Source organism: Quercus robur, chromosome 3, assembly GCF_932294415.1.
Source record: "Quercus robur chromosome 3, dhQueRobu3.1, whole genome shotgun sequence".
Classification (NCBI taxonomy): Eukaryota; Viridiplantae; Streptophyta; class Magnoliopsida; order Fagales; family Fagaceae; genus Quercus; species Quercus robur.
Genome location: NC_065536.1, coordinates 15,199,602 through 15,219,991, shown reverse-complemented (window position 1 = coordinate 15,219,991; position 20,390 = coordinate 15,199,602). Strand labels below are relative to the sequence as shown.

Sequence of the window (20,390 nt, the reverse complement as noted above, 5' to 3'; positions counted from 1 at the left end):
TTGCATACAAACTAACGCAATAAGCCTCCAACAATCACCTTGCGATCCAACTCCATCTTTATCATCTCTGTTAGAATACAAGCCCAACAAGCTTTAGACCCACTCTAATTTTTACCCTATTTTTATTCTTGCCATTTACATACTCCTGATTTCTAATTCTACGCTTTGAATATCCAAAACTAGACATATCTGGATGGCTGGTGAAGAAATTAATTCATGTCACGCCCCAAACCAAACCTTCAAGTGAAATGGTAGGGGATTTTTTTTTTTTTCTTTCCATATGATAAAATAAATAAACATATTGATCTCTCCACAATATAAGTCTCCACAATATGTTTCTCAAAAAAAAAAAGTCTCCACAATATAAGTCAGAGCTTTATAACATATATACAAACAATACGAACTACAAATCATATGCCACCAAAATTTACATGAATATTCCAAACACCAAACGATTTAACATAAAACTCCAATGTTCTCAAAAATATACAATCCCAACAAAATTCTTGGGCTAACAAACCTAAGAGAGCCCGACCTCTAATAGAATTAACTACTACTTCCTTAAAAACAACTAGATCAAATCACCAACCAATAATAATGTCAGTCTCCCAATTTAGCATAAAACTCCAATTTCCACCAATAAGACAAGCTCCATTCCTGAGGTATAGCAAATTTATCTGTAAAACTGCTGGAGAATGGAATGAGCTAAAGTCCAATAAGTAGCATAATTAATGAGGGTGGGGGAAATGCAAGTCTCATAATAATGAGAATTTTAGAAAACATGTTATGCTTTGAGAATTTCCATTTGATTTCTAAAAATTCAATACCAATAATGACATAACAAGAATGCTTGAAACAACATAGCACAAATCTTCTTTGAAATATCTCAATGTGAAACTACGTAAGTATATATTTCTCAAAATATCTCAACATGAAACTACATACTATATACTGTGAGCAATAACAACACCGTTCCAAACCAGAAAATCCAACCCAGGGCCACATGACAATCGCCAACACAAAGCTAGAACTCTTTGCCGACACAGAGCCGGAACTCATCATCGACACAAAGCGGAAACTCATTACTGACACAGAGTCGAAGCTAATCTGCCGACACAAAGCCGAAACTCATCGTCGACACAAAGCCGGAACTCATCTGCCGACACAAAGCCAAAACTCATCGTTGACACAAAGCCGAAACTAATCTGCCAACACAAAGCCGAAACTCATAACCATCACAAAGACGGGTACTAAGATAACAATATCACAGACTATACTATCTAGCTAAGTAATCACATGTCACAGCCCAAGGGTAAAAACATGAAGAGCTTACAATTTATATGAAATCAAAACATAGTTCAATTTTAAGTAGTTTAATAAAAACCTTTGAAATACCCAAAATATTCACAAGGTTCTCAAAGCCTTCAAATAAATTTCTTGTCAAGAAGATTTTGTATCAATTTCCCCAAACATCACAAGTCAAGATAAAACATCTTTAAATCTTTCAAATAATACACTAAATCCATAAAATCTACTCTCAAGAATTTAATAAAAGATGCTAATCTTTTCGATGCTAAAAAATCATGCATTTCCCCATATGCAATAAGAAATATGATGCACTTTCATATATAATCATATATAGTAGGGTCACAACATAACACGTTTTAAGAAAACATAGTTCCACAAATAATTTTCCAAAATGTGTTTGACCCAAAAATAATATTTATGCAACATGGTTATTTTCCAAAAATCCCATTAAAAAGCTACTTATCTCAGCAGTCCAATCCAAATTTACCTCAACCGAGCACCGCATTCAACCAATCAAGTTACTAGTTCTATCACAAAGTACCTTGGAACCTAGAAACACAAGTATCAAGCCTATTAATAACAAGGCCTACCACAAATTACACTATCAAATTTGTCTCCATAAATCGAAAAGGATTCCCTAAAAAATCAAACCTAAGGCCCTAAAGCCTAGCTTGACCATCCCAAGACAAGTGCCCCTACCCAAAAGGGAACCAAACAAGCATACAAGAAACTCATAGGATTATAACACAACCAAAGCCTTAAATTTATCCACCACAAACAATGTGCATTAACCAACTTAATACAAAGCATATCATTACCCTTCCATAAACAATATGCATTTACCAATTTAATACAAAGCATGTCATTACCAGACCATGATAAAATTAGCCAAAGTAAAACACTTGTCAAAGAAAACACATATGAACGTACAAGCTAAACCACACAACAAAAGCTTGTAGTAAATTCCTTAAAGTCTCAACATTCTAATCACACTTTCTGATTAAATTTGCAACAGGCCAGTTCTTTATAAAAATACGTTTGGTCCACTTAGTGTTATCCAAAAAGCTTGAAATTAAATACTAAGAATCCCTTATATGTTATAAAAATCCGTTTGGTCCACTTAGTGTAATCCAAAAAGCTTGAAATTAAATAGAGAGAAGCCCTTATATGTCTGGCATGTACCACCAAAAAATTGACTCAAAATAATATTTCTATAATTTATTACAAATCACATAGTGCAGCTTACTCAAATCTGTCAGGGACAGATTTATAGTCCCAACAGAAAATTACTATAATTTTAATACTATTCCAAAAGCTTTGAGACTTGATTAACCTTAAAACTACATGTGTTAACACTCATAAACAACTAGGATCACTGCCCATAACCTAATATAACAATCATCACAACACAAGTCAAGAAATTCAATCTCATAACTCATATGGGCAATTTATCAAACTGTTAAATGAAAAACACATGCTCACATTACTTGCACAAATTTATAATTAACACCACAATCATAACCACATATGCCAAAGATATTTCAAAATGCAAGAAAACCCTTTTTCAAAAATTAGCCCCAATCTCCCGTATAAATCAAAAATCCAAATGATATCTTAAGAAATCCAACTCACATGTTTACCAAACAATAAATCCATATCACCCCATAAAATTAAAAACCTCCAATCAGATCTTAAATGTCCCAACAAACACAACAAAACAACCCCTAAAACAAAACCCACACAACAAAGAGCAATCTTATCAATAGGATAAAAACCCAAAGATAAGGTGGGTCATGGAGATTTTACCTTACATTCATGTTGGGAGAAGTCAAACCATGGAGAAGAGTTTGATGACCGAAAAATTTAGAAGCAAACCGAGAGACCAAGAGGGAGGAGAGAGAGGTAGAGGGATGTGTGTGTTTATGTTTGTGTTTGAGTGCGCAAGAAGAGGGACAGCTGGTCAAGAGGGAGAGAGATATTTGTGAGGCTGTGTGGTTGAGAATGAGTGGGTAGGTGGGGTGTCACCTGTGGGACTAAAAAAATCTGACTCTTTTTTTTTTCTTTCTTTTTCTTTTTCTTTTTGGGGGTGGTGGTGGTGGTGGTGGTGGTAAAGCCGTAAAGGTTGGGGTGGTTACAATTCAGGTGTGAAAGTCAAGATCTAAATTGTGATTGGTGTGGTCGATCAGTCATATTTGTTCCATTTTGGAGATATATACATATTGTCCTTCCACTTCCATGATACATTATTTGTACTTCTCGGTCATTTTGCCATCTTTACTCTAGTACTGTACTCCAAACTTCTATCTTGCTTCTTTATCACTCTTATTGAAATAGAGGCCTGTGCTTCTGGCCTCCATTTTTGCTTTGCTAAGTTGATTTCATTTTCCAGTTTCATTCCAGTAGCCTCTTTGCTCCAGTCCATCAATATCCTAAGGAGAGGTAATTTCCTTATTGAGTTTGAAGCTACTTCCACGCACACCACCCAAAAAAAAAAAAGACAACAAAACAAAAAGGAGAAGGGGAGAGAGATATTGAAACGAGAATGGCCATTGTTAGTGTGGTTGTCGCTATAATTGTTGCGATTGCTACTATGGTTTCAGGAGAAATTGTCAATTGTATTGGACAGTGGCTCATTGAGAACATGCTTAAACCAGTTGGACAGTTGCTCATCGAGAAACTGGTTAAACCAATTGAACAGTGGCTTGGTTATTTGTTTCACTACAGCAGCAACATTGAGAATATGAAGGAACAGGTAAAGAAGTTGAGGGACGTTAGAGAAAGGGTGCCACTGCCGCATTCGGTTGATGCTGCTAAAAGAAACATTGAAGAAATTGAAACCGATGTTAACAAGTGGTTAGAAAATGCGGATTTGATTATGGGAAAGGCGGAGGAAGTTATTGAAGATGAAGAAAAATCAAAGATGAGGTCTTCCTCTGCGATATGCCTGAACTTGAAGCAACGACATCAGCAAAGTAAGAAAGCAAAGAAGATAGTGCAAGACATCGATGAAGTCTTGAAAATTTGGAGATCTAATAAGGTTTTCCATATGGATTACATGAACTTTGGGTCAAGAATGGTAACAGTGAAGGAACTTATGGTGGCATTGGGAGATGCTAATTTCAACATGATTGGGGTGTGGGGGATGCCGGGTGTGGGAAAGACTACATTGGTTAGAGAAGTTGCTAAGCAAGTCAAGGAAGAAAAGTTATTCGATGAGGTAGCTATAGCAACCGTGACGCAGAGCCCAAACCTAATAAAAATACAAGGAGAAATCGCTGACAAACTAGATCTAAAGCTTCTTGATAAGGAAACTTCAAGCGGAAGAGCAGATCTTCTGAGGGTGAGGTTAACGAAAGACAACAATAAGAAGATACTTGTTATCCTAGATGATATATGGGAGAAACTTGATTTGGATGAAATAGGAATTCCTCGTACGGGTTGCAAAGTAGTGGTAACATCTAGGAATAGGGAAGTATTATCTTCTGAGATGGGCACCCAAAAGGATTTTAGACTTGAAGTTTTACTCAAAGAAGAAGCATGGTGTTTATTTGAGAAATTATTAGGTGATTCTCTCGTGGATTCAAATTTGCGATCTAAAGCAATTGAGGTATCCACAGCGTGTGCAGGTCTACCTCTCGCACTTGTAACTGTTGCAAAGGCATTAAAAAACAAGCGTTTGTTTGAATGGGAAGATGCCCTACAAAAACTACGGAGGCCCGCCCCTCGAAACCAGAAAAGAATGCAAGAAGTTATATATTCTGCGATAAAGTTGAGTTACAATCACCTTGAAAGTCCAGAGCTCAAATCGTTCTTTTTGTTTTGTGCTCAAATTCAAGGGTTTTCTTCCATTTTTTATCAAGACGTGTTAAAAAAATGTTTTGGGCTGCGTTTATTTCATGGCATTAGTACATTGGAAGAAGCAAGAAATAGGACATATACTCTGGTTCGTAGCCTCAAAGACTCTGGCTTGTTGTTAGATGCTCCTGATACTATTGATCATTTTCGTATGCATGATCTTACTCGTGATGCCGCCCTCTTTGTTGCATATGAGACTGAAAATGTGTTGGTGATGAGGGACGAGGGTCTAGTAGAATGGCCAGATGAGGACGATATGAAAATGTGCACAGCAATCTTTGTTTCTAATAGGAATATTTATGAACTTCCTGACAGGTTGGAATGTCCAGAACTGAGATGCTTAGATGTGTATGCCAAAGATCGAGAGGGTTCTTTTAAAATTTCAGACACATTTTTTAAAGGGATGAGAAAGCTAAAAGTTTTAGATTTGACTTATATGCGAATTTCATCACTTCCTTCCTCACTTAAGCTACTTACAAACTTGCGAACATTGTGTCTGGATCAATGTGTGTTGGGAGACATAGCTATGATTGGAGAGATGAAAAATTTAGAAATTCTTAGTCTTATTTACTCCGAATTTAAACAATTGCCAAGAGAAATTGGGCTTTTGACTCATTTACGGATGTTGGATTTGAGCAATTGTGAGAAACTTGAAGTGATTCCAGCCAACGTCCTATCAAGCTTGATACTTTTGGAAGAGTTATATGTCGGCAACAGCTTCACTCAGTGGGAGGTTGAAGGACTCAACAATGAAAGAGCTAGCCTTGCAGAGCTAAAGCATTTATCACGACTAAGCACTTTAGAAGTACACATTCCAGATGCCAACATGATGCCAAAAGATTTGTTATTTGAGAAGTTGAAAAGATTCAAAATATTTATAGGAGATGTTTGGGATTGGTCTGACAATCATGAAGACTCGAGAATACTAAAGCTCAAGCTGAATGCACGCTTTCAATTGGAGAGTGGGATCAAAATATTTTTTAATGGAATAGAAGATCTGTGTTTGGATGAGTTAAATGGTGTAAAGAGTATTGTATATGAATTGGATATGAAAGGCTTCCAACAACTAAAGCATCTCCATGTCCAAAACAATGCTGAGATTAAATATATCATCCACTCAAGGGGGTTGGTTATTGATGATGTTGTATTTCCTGCCTTAAAGATATTTTCTCTCAAAAACATGATCAACTTGGAAGGAATATGTGATGCCCAACTTCCCTTGACATCCTTTCGTGACATAAGAATTATTGAAGTGGAACATTGTGAGAAACTGAAATTTGTCTTCTCATCATCCATAGCTAAGGGTCTTTCACAACTTCAAGAATTGAAGATAAAAGAATGCAACATCATGCGAGCAATAGTTGTTAAAGAAGATGGTGATGAACTTGAAGATAGAGATATGATATTGTTCCCTCAACTACGTCACTTGAAACTACGATGTCTTCCAAAGCTCATGAGCTTCTTAAGCACACAGAATTCTATCATAACTGATGTTGGAGAAATCATTCACGAGGGTGCGCTGGATTTTCAGGACATCCCACATACAGGCATGCAACCTCTCTTTAAAGAAGAGGTAAGTCTATTTTGCTTATCCCCCTGTTTTGATTTTGCATTTTTTGCATTCGTAACTTAGGAATCTTTGGCATCTCTACTTTTTTTTCTTGATGAACCCCGCATTCGTAAAGTTTAGTTCTTTGGAAACCTGATAGTACCATATGTGGGAATTGTGGTAAGCTATAAAATTCGATGAAAAAAGCTGATCAATGTTTATCATGTCTTTCTAAAATTCTTTTCTCATAAATGACACCACCTTGCGTTTGATTTGCAAGCGTCATATATTTTTCTTTAATCTCTAATTATGTTAATTTTTTCGTTTCTATTTTTCACCGAGATAATTACTGTAACATGTTGTGACCATACTCATACACAATTGTTCACAAAACCATGACTCCACCTTGAAATCGTGCTAACCTAAAAGAATTAATTCACAAATTTTTTTATTTGTATAGATAACTATTATTATATATATGTATGTATATATATACATATTGAAATATTTGCTAGATTATATAGCAGAATTAATAATTTTTAACAAAGTATTTTTTTTTTCCTAAGAGTATTTCATTTTAAGTCTATTAAACTATTAATTAAAAAAAAAAACTCTTTTTTATCTTTGCCCCTTACAAAACTAAACATGGGCAAGAATATTTTCTTTTCACTAAAATAAATAATTCATATTGCTTTCTTTGCCAACCGATAAAAGTAGCTCTCTCTCTCTCTCTCTCTATATATATATAACTTTCTTTTTGGTTTAAGATTTTCATATACTCTTCTTAAGAGCCAATTCGCCAATGATCAAATATATTGGAAATTAAAATTTTCCAACCATGGTAATTGAATAGGAAAGAGAAAAGTAAAGGTTTTCTACCATTCAACAGTTTCAACTTTTAATCTTCTATTTTAATGTTGTTTTTAATCACAAACCACTATATTATCATCTTATCTTATAGTTCTATCTCTTATAAAGGGTAGAAAAGTATGATCATAAACCTTTTTATTAAATACATTATTTATCTCGATATATTCATAAATATTTATCAAATCAAAATATACCTATTTAAAGATGCTTCATAAACAAAACACAAATTGTCATATTGAGAATGATTAACTGAACCAATTTTTATTTATTTTTTTATTTTTTTAAACTTGCATTAGATAACTTATCAACAATACTTTTTCCACAAAAAGTGCAAATTTTTCCACCCAAAAAAATTATCAAAAACAAATATGAATAAAATCTCATAATTAAGCTTCTATATGCATGCATCCTTATAAAAATTAAAAAGTTGGCAATCGTGGTAAGCATAAAACTTAAATCCACAAGTGTTATTCAATGTATACCATGTCTGAACTCCACCCTGCATCTGATTTGCAAGCATATATATTCATGACTTGTTTTGTAGATACTTAGTATTGTTTTCAGGATTCGTCACATTTTCATTAGTCTTTGATTTCTGTTCATGCATGTCTTTGGGGTTTTTTTTTTTTTCCCTTTGATGACTCTTCCCTCTCATTGCTTGCCAAGTTGCCATGCCACCATGTTCAAATAAAAAATTTGGTGATTTCCTCAAATGAAATAACAATAATATACGTACCCTAACTTATGCACTGTTTAGGTTTGTCAAAAATACTCTCTCACTATAAATAGGATTTCTGTGAGAGTATATGTAATTACAATGAGAGGCTTTTTTTTTTTTGATAAGACAATGAGAGGCTCCGTTCCTTTATATAGAAAACAGAGTGACCAAAAATGCTTGAGTGAATTAACTGTTGTTGTAGAGGTTCTGTTCCTTCATAAGTCTAACTAATCTAGCCATTTGAGAGAATTAACTGCTTCTTAACCAATTGAATTAGAACACGTGTCTAATCAAATACTAACAACTTGAGCTAAATGAAAAAAATGATCAGGCGTGCATCATTTAAGTCAAAACTCTCTTAAAAAAAAAAGGTACTCCAAGTCTTTACGACATTGTTTTGAGTCTGGACTTCATCATCGTTTGAGGTCTGGGCCCGTTGTATTAGCCAAATACGACACCATTTTCTTCATTTCTTTTAACAAGTTTGCTGAAGTAGATAATTAATTGTTGTTGCAGGTTGTGTTCCCCAACTTGGAAACGTTGGAACTGTCCTCTATACACTCTGAAGAGATGCTACTTCACAACCAACATCGGGCAAGCTCCTCTTTCAAATTAACAGACCCGAGATTTCAAAATTTGCGAAACTTGACCGTGAAAGGCTCTGGCAATTTAAAATACCTATTGTCTTCTTCTACAGCGACATTTATGATTCAGCTCAAATATCTTGACATTGAGGACTGTAAGGTAATGGAAGAGGTACTACTCACAGAAGACTTAGGAGAAGAAGAAATAATTCCAAAGGTGTTGTTCCCTCGACTGGAAGACCTGATTCTAAAAGATCTTCCAGTCCTCAAAAGATTCTGCGTAGGAAGCAATATCAACTTTCCATCATTGAAGGATATGGTGATAGAAAAATGCCCTAAATTGGAGTCATTCATATTCAAACCTGTTAGTTCAGGCATGACATTGAGCAAAGAACTTAAGGAAGTGAATTCAGAGGAGATCTCTCAAATTGCCACGCAACCTCTCTTCAACGAAGAGGTAATTCTATTTTTATTATCCCTACTTTTACTTCGTATATATTTTATTTTCTATTATGTTTGTTATTATGCACACACAAGATGGACTTGCAGGTTGCATTCCCAAGTTTGGAAACATTGAGAATCTTGCACTTGGGAAACTTAAAAATCATATAGCATGATCAATTAACTGAAATCATATAATGTTAATTTTTTCCACATAGCAGTGGTTAAATTCTTTACACCTTCCATAGCAATATAAATCATGAGCCATTAATACCAGTAATATATTGATAGTCATTTATCTACTGTTAATTGAAGTGTATGGGAAGCAACAAACTAGTGGGTGCTTGTGATAAACACATGACCTTTCTCCTGGTCAAACAATACTTGGACACGTGAGAGAGACATGTGCCTCAAGTGAGGTTATTGCCTTATATATAGTTGAAAATTATTTGAGTCCAAATATATGGAGCTAAATTTAGAGTCAGTTTGACTTTTTCTTTTTGTCCAAATTTTTTAAACTTTTTTTTAAAATAAATAATCTAACTTTTAATTTTTCAAAAAATAAGTTTACTTTTTGGTTTTTTGTCATACATTTATCTTAAAATTACTAAAAACTATATATATATATATATATATATATTATAAACACTACGATAATAAGCTACCTAAAAATAAGAGGTTACCAAACAAACACTTAAATATTGAAAATTTTAAAACTTATTTTAATCGCCCCTATTATTTAATAAAATTTTTTAATGAGACTTTAAATGACTATTGGATATGGTCTCACCTATTAGCTTTTATGTACATAGCCAAATCCGTTTTAATGGAAAAAATTACTCTAACCTAATATGAAGTTTACTAAATTTCATTGACTTCTTTCATTATTTTGAATTGTATATAAACCTTCCTTGAGCACTCGCATCAATGCTAGTATAATAGAAAGAAAACCACATTTTAACCAACTAAGTCCAACCTTCACCCATATTAAACCAAGTAAAGTTGTGTAAAAATACATAGTCGTTACAGTAACAGTATAAATTTACACTATCATTATTCATTTTGTATTTACTTTTTATTCTTTCTTTGCGTAACTTGAGGATGAAAGAAGAGAGAGGATAAAGGTTGTTGTGTGTGAAGAAATATAAACAATTAAAAAAATCAAGAAAATTGATAATTTAATGAGATGTACTACCCATTTGGATTGCGTGTCTTGCGCGTTTGCGTTCAGCGTTTTGGTTTTTTTTTTTTTAAGCGCATGAACAGTAAAATCACATGAATTTACTGTGCAGGAGACAAAAATCACTGTAGCAGCACTATTCACGCATTTTAAAATATTAAAAATGGGTCCCACGGCATTATTCACACATTTAAAAATTATTTTGCTACAGTATTTTCAGTTTTCAATTTCAGCAAAAATAAGTTTAATCCAAACGGACCCATAGTATAAAATAGATAATTTGATGTGGGTTGTTTTGAAAAGTTAGAATGTAAAATAGAAAAAGTAGTTTCTTATCCTAAAATATAAAGAAATTTTTGCACAAACTAATACGAATGCTCTTCAAAATAAACTATCATCTCTCAGAATTGAGATTAGGTGCAATAACTCTCAATGGCTGAGAAGAAAATTCCAAATCTTAACCATTGAATAAAAAAGTTATAAAATTTAAAAAGAAAAAAAAAAGTAAAGATGGTAAAAATATTTTATGAGTTATGAGGGGGAAATTGCACCTAATTCAAATCCCGGTAGCTTAACACTGTTAAAACTTAAAAGTCACTATCCAGAAATTAATAAATTTATATTTTTTACCATCACTTTCTAATTGAAATTATCATTTACCCTCCAAAACACATCTTCTGGTTGCTTCTGTCTTCCCCTGTGAGGCTGTGACTGAAATCTAGTCCCTCTCTCTCTCTCTCTCTCTCTCTCTCTAATCCTTACATTGAACCCCCCCCCCCCCCTTTTTTATCTTTCCCCTTTCTTTGATTTTGATTTTCCCACCCTTGAAGATTGAGGTGTGAGCTTTGGTTGTATGATGTGGGTTTGGTGGATGGTGGTGGATTTCTAGAGGTGTTTGAGTGAGTTTGATGTGTAGATAGGTGTGATTCCAAAGCTGGTGGTTGATTAAACAAAGAGGGGGAAATTAGGTTGGTTCAACCACTGGCATATCGGGTTTACAAGCTTTGACGATTCGGTGAATTAGATACTTGGGTTTTTCTTGAGTATTAGGCGATTGTTACTTGATGATTATAGGAATTCAAAAATTGGAATCACACTTACCCACGCATGTGGTATTGAAATTTATTCGGGTCTCTAATTAACGTATATGCTTATGCTATGGCTGAACAAGTAGGTGGGTAGTAGGCTGTGTTTGGTTCAATGTAAAATATTTTCCAGAAAATAAATATTTTCCAGAAATGCTATTTTCGGGAAAGGAAAATATTTTCAAGTGTTTGGTTGCATTATGAAAATTGTTCTAGAAAATATTTTCATATGTTTGGTAACATTCTGAAAATGCTATTTTCCACCACCACCCACACAAAACCCACCACCACACAATAGGAAAACCACCAAAACACCACCACCCACACCACCATAACAAAAAAACAAAAAAAATCAGAGATCAAAGAGAGAGTAAAAAATCAAAATCACAAAGAAACATAGATCAGTTTGTGGGTCGATCAAAATCACAAAAAAAATCAAAATCGCACTGAGAGAGAGATCGGTTCTTGGGCTCGTGGCGCAAAGGCTCTGGGTCGCTGGCGAAGTCAAAGGCTCGTGGGTCGAAGATCGGTTCTTGGGTTCGTAGATCGGTGGGTCGAAGGCTCTGGGTCGAAGATCGGTTCGTGGGTTCGTAGACCGGTTTGTAGATCGGTGAAGTTGAAGGCGTGATCTAGGCTCTGGGTTCATGGCGTGATCTAGGCTCTGGGTTCGCCGGCGAAGTCGAAGGCGTGATCTGGGCTCTCTCTTCTCTCTCTCTCTCTCTCTCTCTCTCTCTCTCTCTCTCTCTCTCTCTCTCTCTCTCTCTCTCTCTCTCTCTCTCTCTCTCTCTCTCTCTCTCTCTCTTTGCGCGTGAGTCCGGAAATGGTTTGAAGTGAAAATTTTGACTAAAACCAATTTCTGGGTCAAAGCCATTAAAACACACGGTCAACTGAAAATATTTTCCGGAAAATTTATTTTCCATGCGCAACCAAACACCCGCATTTATGGAAAAGCATTTCTGGAAGTGATTTGAAGCCAAAACAAACACAGCATTAGAGGCTGTTTTGTGACAGATTTAAATAAACAGTGTAGAAAATATTTGATAAATTTCCCGTAGAGCTATATGGAGAGGAAGGTGTACTGTGCCAAGGAGAAGAACAACTGGGTGGTAAACAAAAGAAGCTAGATTTGTCACAAATCCTAAATAAATCATCTTTCGTTACTGACTTTTAACGATGTTTAAGGGAGAAAGTGTAGTTTATTTTGGAAGAAGGAAAGTAAGGTTTGTACAGTCCAAAACAATAAGGAAAGTTAGTGTAATTTTAGTTTTTTTTTTTTTTTTTTTTAGGTAAAGTAATTTTAGTAACCTCCCAGTGCAATTTTCCCAATTTTAATAAGATGTTCTTGTAATAAAAGCTTATAGCACAAATAGTATTATTATACTATAATATTATTACAACAACAAAAATCAAACATTAAAAAAACTTTAATTTCAAAATTTTTAAACCATCATGAAAATATCCACGTGGTTTCTCAAAAAATAAAAAATGAAAATATCCATGTGGTGGGCACGTTGGTGTGAGCTGTGACGTATACACGGAGGGTTCTAGATTCAATCTACCATACAGTCGGTTATTTAAATTTTTGGGACATATTATGGGTAGGACCGTGGAATAGTTCGACTAAAGGTTAGGACACCACTTCCTTATATTATAAATAAATAAATAAAATCTCAAAATTATGGGGTTCGCTATAGTTTGACTAAAATTTAGGACACCACTTCCTTATTTAAATTTAGGATGTTTTGGCGTGATTCAAGGCCGATTTCGGCCATTTCGGTCTATTTTGGCCGTTTCGGTCATCGGCCGATACAACCTGATTTGGCCGATATGGCTTGATTCTGGCCGAATCTGCCTAGTTCGGCACAAATCGAAGCCGAGTCAGTGCGAATCCATGTGAAAAAATAAAAAAAAAAATAAAAAGCTCAAACGCAGCACCAACGCGCGAGCAGCCGCGTCAGACGCTGCACCCCATGTTGGGCCGCATCAATGCGACACCCTCCCAGCTACGTCCATGCTTTATAGGTTATTAATAATTGAATGGGAGATCAATAGTTTAAGAGAAGTACTACGTCCATAATATTTTCACAATATTTTCATTTTAAATATAAAAATTTCCTAAATCAGTAGATCAAATACTAATACATTAACCAATAGGCTATGCTCCTTTGTTATGTCAGTCCTGGATTTAATATTTTATTTATTTACAATTTAGATTATAGTTTTCCAAATTATTATATTACCCCTCTCAATCTATTATTATTTGATAATTTTATTAGAGGTTCAAGAACTATGTTTTTTACATGTGAATATACAATTTATTAATTTATGTTGAAAATGATTTTATTTTAGATAATTTTTTTTTTTTTTGAAAGATAACTAAACACAATTTTTTTTTCCCACTTGTTTATGCTTTATTATTTTCTATTAACCTTATAAAATGGTGAACATTCATTTGAAAGTTGTGTAATTTTTTTAGACATATTTTTTTTATAAATTTGTTAATGTTTGTCGTTTTAATACCTTTATTTGTATTTTATTATTATTAAATTAATTATAACATCATCACGGTTCGACCTCGGTTGAACCTCAGTGCAAATTCTATGACATCAATATAAATTCTAAATGTTAGGTTGTTATTGTTTGTTATAAGTGGGCAAAAAAAAATAATAATAATAATTTAAGTTATAGATTCATATTAGAACTAATTGCAACTTATCACATATGATTTGTTATGGACATAGCACCTCTCATATTTTTGTGAAAAAAAATGAGTATATACATAGCTTGTATTAATAAAATCTTATTGTAATAAAAGCTTATAGCAATGAAATTCTAACAAAGAGAATCTAACACTGTTTAGCTAGTTTGAAGAACAACAAACAATTGCAGAGAGAGAAGAAAAGGGTGAAAGAGAGAGAGAGATATCAAAGAGAAATTGTATTTGATCTTGCTTAATTACATTCTGGTGCTAGATACAGTATTTATACAAGTAAATCTCCCTAATTGAATAAAACAGAACCCCTGGAATTTCGGATTAGATCCATGAAAGGTGGAGTTTGTTGAGTTGGTTGATCACAGCTTCCTAACTGAAAAGCCCGCCAATACCAACTGATTCTTGAATCTTCAATAGGACACCGTTTGAGCAATACCAATACATTAGCTTTTTACTTGAATGAAACGACGCGTCTAACTGCCTTTTGTCTTCTGACTTAATGAAAAGGTGTGTTTAGCTTTATCATCTTCAACATATAGCACAAATAGTATTATTAAAACATTAAAAATTAATTAATAAAAGTAAGATGAAACCCGTATTTATAACCTAGCTATTTGGCAGGATCATAATGTGCTATTGTAATGAATTTATCTTTAGATGGCTCCTTCCTCACATTGCTTGCCAAGTTGCCTCAAATGAAACTTTAGTTTTGTCAAAAATGCTGTCTCTTTAAATAGAATTGCTGTGATCTTTATTGAAGAAGAAAATGTGAGTATATGTTACAATGAGAGGCTCTGTTTCTTTATGTAGTAAACAGAGCAATCAAGAATGAGAAACTTTTTTTTTTTATGAAAAACAAAATTAGAAACTGATATCAAAAGTTTAACTAATCTAGTCGTTTGATAGAATTAATTGCTTCCTAATTACCTAAAATGAATTCTTTGTGCAACCTCTCTTCAATGAAGAGGTAATTCTATTTTTATAATCCCCTGTTTTACTTCGTATATATCTTATTTTCTATTATGTGAGTTGCTATGATTAGTTATGTTATTAACACACATGGAATGGACTTGCAGGTTGCATTCCATAGTTTGAAAACATTGCGTTTGGATCAGTGTGTGTTGGAAGACATAGCTATGATTGGAGAGCTGAGAAATTTAGAAATTCTTAGCCTTCTTGGCTCCAATGTTGAACAGTTGCCGACAGAAACAGGGCTTTTTGACTCGTTTACGGATTATGAATTTGAGGAATTGTACCAAACTTAAAGTGATTCCACCAAATGTCCTATCATGTTTGATACAATTAGAAGAGCTATATGTCGGCAATAGCTTCACTCAGTGGAACGTTGAAGGACTCAACAGTGGAAGAGCTAGCCTTGCAGAGCTAACGCATTTGTCACGGTTGACTACTTTAGAAGTGCACATTCCAGATGCTAACATGTTGCCAAAAGATCTGTTATTCGAGAAGTTGCAAAGATACAAAATATTCGTAGGAGATGTGTGGGATTGGTCTGATAAACAAGAAAACTCAAGAGCCCTAAAACTCAAGTTGAATACAAGCTTTCATTTGGAGAGGGGGATTAAAATGTTGTTGAATGGTATTGAAAATCTGTGGTTGGGTGAGTTAAAGGGTGTTAAGAGCGTCATCTATGAATTAGATATGACAGGCTTCGAACAACTGAAGCATCTACATGTCCAAAACAATGTCAAGATCAAGTACATCATCAATTCGACTGGGATGGTTATCTCTGATGTTGTCTTTCCTGTCTTGGAGATACTCTCTCTCAAAAACATGATCAACTTGGAAGAAATATGTCTTGGCCAAATTCCCTCCATAACTTAAGCATTATGAAAGTGGAACATTGTGAGAAACTAAAATTTATCTTCTCGTCAACCATAGCCAAGGGCCTTCCACAACTTCAACAATTGGTGATACAAGAATGCAGCATAATGGGTGCAATAATCATAAAAGAAGAGGGCGAAATAGAAGACAGAGATATGATCTTGTTCCCTCAATTGCGTCACTTAGAACTCCATCATCTTCCAAAACTCGTGAGCTTTTTAAACACACAAAGTCAGCCATAAATGATGCTGGAGAAATCATTCCCGAATGCGAGCTGGATTTTCACATGCCAATCCTACAGGAACAGGTATATTAAAGTTTAGATTTGCATATAATGATCCCAAAGATGTGGCACACACCCACATAGATTGCTTGTCCAATTTGTCCGTGGAAAGCAACCAATTTAGTATTTTGGAGTATATGCTTCTTTCTTCTACATAGCAGTGGTCAAATTCTTTTTTTTTTTTTTGGGTAAACAGTGGCTAAATTCTTTACACCTTCCATAGCAATATAAATCATGAACCATTACTACGGTAATACCCCAATAAAATATTGACAGTCATTTATCTACTGTTATTAATTGAAGTGTATAGGAAGTAACACACTTGTGGTTGCTTGTGACAAACAATGACCTCTCTCCTGGTCAAACAATCCTTGGACACGTGAGAGAGACAATTGCCTGAAGTGAGGTTATTGCCTTATATACAGTTGAAAAGTATTTGTGTCCTAATTTATGAAGCTGTCCGTTTGACTTTTTCTTATTTGTTAAAAGCTTTTTCTTTTTGTCTAATTTTTTTAACTTCTTTTTTTTTTTATAAATAATCTAATTTTTAGTTTTTCCAAAAATAAGTTTACTTTTTAGTTTTTGTCACACATTTAACTTAAAATTTATTAAAATTTTTTTTTTATAAACATTACAAAAATAAGCTACCGAAAATAAGAGATTACCAAACGGACACTTAAATATTACAAATTTTAAGACTTATTTTAATCACCCCTATTATTTAATTAAAATTTTTAATGAGACTTTAAATGACTATTGGGTTTTTTTTTTTTTTTTAGAATAATAAGTATTTTAACACACACACAAGGGGGAGGAGAGAAGGTTTAAATGACTATTGGGTATGGTCTCATTTGTTAGCTTTTATGTACATAGCCAAATCCGTTTCAATGGACAAAAATTACACTACCCTGAGATGAGGTTTACTAAATGACGTTGACTTCTTTCATTATTTTGAATTGTATATAAACTTTCCTTAAGCACTCACATCAATGCTTGAATGATAGAAAAAATACCACATTTTAGCAAACTAAGTCCAACCTTCACCTGTTTGACCATTTCCCCAAAAATAAAAATAAAAAAGTCCAACCTTCACCCGTATTAGACTATATAAAATTGTGTAAAAATACATAGTAGTTACAGTAACGGTATAAATTTACACCATCATTATTCATTTTTTATTCGTTCTTTACGTAACCCGAGGATGAAGGTAGAGAGAGGATAATGATTGTTGGGTGTGAAGAGACAAACAATTAAAAAAAAATCAAGAAAATTGATAATTTAATGAAATGTAGTGTAAAATAGATAATCTGATGCGGAGTATTTTGAAAAGTTAGTACGTAAAATAGAAAAAATAAGTTCTTATCCTAAAATAAAAAGAATTTTTGCACAAATTGATATTAATGCTCTTCAAAATAAACTATCATCTCTCAGAATTGAGATTGGGTGCAATAACTCTCAATGGCAGAGAAGAAACTTCCAAATCCTAACCATTGAATAAAAAAGTGAGAAAATTTTTAAAAGTTAAAAAAAAAGAAGGTAAAATTGGAAAAATATTTTATAATTGAAAAGTTGGAAATTGCACCTGATTCAAATCTTGTTAGCTTAACATCGTTAAAACTTAAAAGTCACTATCCAAAAGTTCATAAATATATATCTTTTACCATCACTTTCCAATCGAAATTATCATTTACCCACCAAAACCCATATTCTGGTTGCTTTTGTCTTCCCCTGTGACTGAAATCTAGTCCCCCTCTCTCTCTAACCCTTACATCGAAACAACCCCCCCCCCCTTTTTTATCTCTCCCTTTTCTTTGATTTTGATTTTCCCACCCTTGGGGATTGAGGTGTGAGTTTCGGTTTTATGATGTGGGTTTGGTAGATGGTGGTGGATTTCTAGAGGTGTTTGAGTGAGTTTGATGTGTGGATAGATGTGATTCCAAAGCTAATGGTTGATTGAACAAGGAGGGGGTAAATCAAGTTGGTTCAACCATTGGCATATCGGGTTTACAAGCTTGGAAGATTCGGTGAATTAGATATTTGGGTTTTTCTTGAGTTTTAGGTGATTGTTACTTGATGATTATAGGAATTCAAAAATTGGAATCGCACCTACCCACACATGTGGTATTGAAATTTGTTCGTGTCTCTAATTAACATATATGCTTATGCTACGGCAAAACAAGTAGGTTGGTAGCTAGAGGCTATTTTGGGATAGATTTGAATAAATAGTATAGAAAATACTTGATAACTTTCCCGTAAAGCTATACGGAGATTGGAGAGGAAGGTGTATGTGCCAAGGAGAAGAACAACTGGGTGGTAAACGAAGGAAACTAGATTTGTCACATATCCTAAATAAATCAGCTTTCGTTACTGACTTTTAACAATGTTTAAGGGAGAAAGTGTAGTTTATTTTGGAAGAAGGAAAGTAAGGTTTGTACAGTCCAAAACAATAAGGAACATTAGTGTAATTTTAGTAACTTTTTTTTTTTTTAAAGGGAAAGTAATTTTAGTAACCTCTCAGTGCAATTTTCCCAATTTTAATAAGATGTTCTTGTAATAAAAGCTTATAGCACAAATAGTATTATTGTACTACAATATTATTACAACAACAAAAATCAAACATTAAAAAAACTTTAATTTCAAAATTTTTGAACCAGCATGAAAATATCCACATGGTTTCTAAAAAAAAAACAAATTTGAAAATATCCATGTGATGGGCACGTTGGTGTGAGTTGTGACGTATACAAGAGGGTTGCAAATTCAATCCACCATACAATCAGTTATTTAGATTTTTGGGTCATGTTATGGGTAGGAGAGTGAAATAGTTCGACTAACAGTTGGGACACCACTTTCTTATATCATAAATAAATAAATAAAATCTCAAAATTATGGGATTGGCTATGGATCGAAAAAAATTTTAAATTTAAAAATTAAGATGTAATTAACCTAGTTAAATAATAATAATAAATCATTATTTCATACTTCATGTTTTAAGAAATATTAAGGCTAGATTGCAAACTACACCCTTAAAATTTGAGAGTATTTGGATTTTATACCTTAAAATTTCAAAATTAGGATTTTATTCTTTTTGTATTAGCAACCCTTCTATCCATATTTTCCGTTCACTACCACAAAAACTTGTCATGAGTGTTTGGTTTGTCCAATAAAATAATGTGACAATATTTGTGTAGTCTAAAAAAAGTAAAAATGACATTGCATAATATAAATAGCGTGACATCATTTTATTGGAAGAACTAAATACGCATGACAAACTTATGTGACACTTAATGGAAAATAGAGATGGAGTGGCTATTGATGTAAACGAAATAAAAATCCAAGGTAAAATTAAAATTTTGAAATTTCAAAATGTAAAATTCAAGCACCTCTAAATTTTAAAAGTGTTGTTTGCAATTTAGCCAAATATTAATCTTTAGAGCTTTGCATGTGTGTGACAACAAGTGCCTTCCATAACCTATCATAAACAATTGATAATAAGACTAGCTATCATACCAAAAATGAGAAACTGAATTCGTAACTAATTAATCTAGCCATTTGAAATTACTTACAATGAATTCTTTGTACAGCCAATGGAATTAGGCAACGTGTCTAATTTAAGTACTCCCAAGTCTTAACGGCATCATTTTGAGTCTGGACTTCATCACCGTTTGAGGTCTGGGCCTTGTTGTATTAGGCAAATACGACACTGTTTTCTTCATCTCTTTTAACAAGTTTGCTAAAGAGGGTAATTAATTGTCATTGCAGGTTGTGTTCCCCAACTTGGAAACGTTGCAACTGTCCTCTATAGACTCCGAAGAGATACTACAGCAGAACCAACATCGGGCAAGCTCCTCTTTCAAACTAACAAACATACAAACAGACTCAAGATTTCAAAATTTGTGTAGCTTGAACATGAAAGGCTCTGGCAATTTAAAATACCTGTTGTCTTCCTCTACAGCGACATTTAT

The 20,390-nt window shown here is 33.7% G+C and overlaps 2 protein-coding genes across 10 annotated transcripts in view; one reads left to right on the top strand and one right to left on the bottom strand.

Moving 5' to 3' along the window:
• LOC126717234 (thioredoxin reductase 2-like) overlaps positions 1-20,390 on the bottom strand; it is a 131,551-nt gene that overhangs the window by 35,647 nt on the left and 75,514 nt on the right. The gene's annotated exons all lie outside the window — the stretch shown is intronic.
• LOC126717233 (uncharacterized) overlaps positions 1-20,390 on the top strand; it is a 170,511-nt gene that overhangs the window by 80,516 nt on the left and 69,605 nt on the right. For 2 of the 8 annotated variants that reach the window (XM_050418711.1, XM_050418706.1), the window contains exons 1-2: positions 3,426-6,736; positions 8,817-9,341. In XM_050418711.1, the coding sequence (XP_050274668.1) occupies positions 3,851-6,736; positions 8,817-9,341 (3,411 nt within the window). In that variant the 5' untranslated portion in view covers positions 3,426-3,850. Of the gene's footprint in view, positions 1-3,425; positions 6,737-8,816; positions 9,342-20,390 lie in introns of those variants that run through there. The other 6 variants (XM_050418710.1, XM_050418709.1, XM_050418705.1 and 3 more) reach the window with 5 other exon arrangements.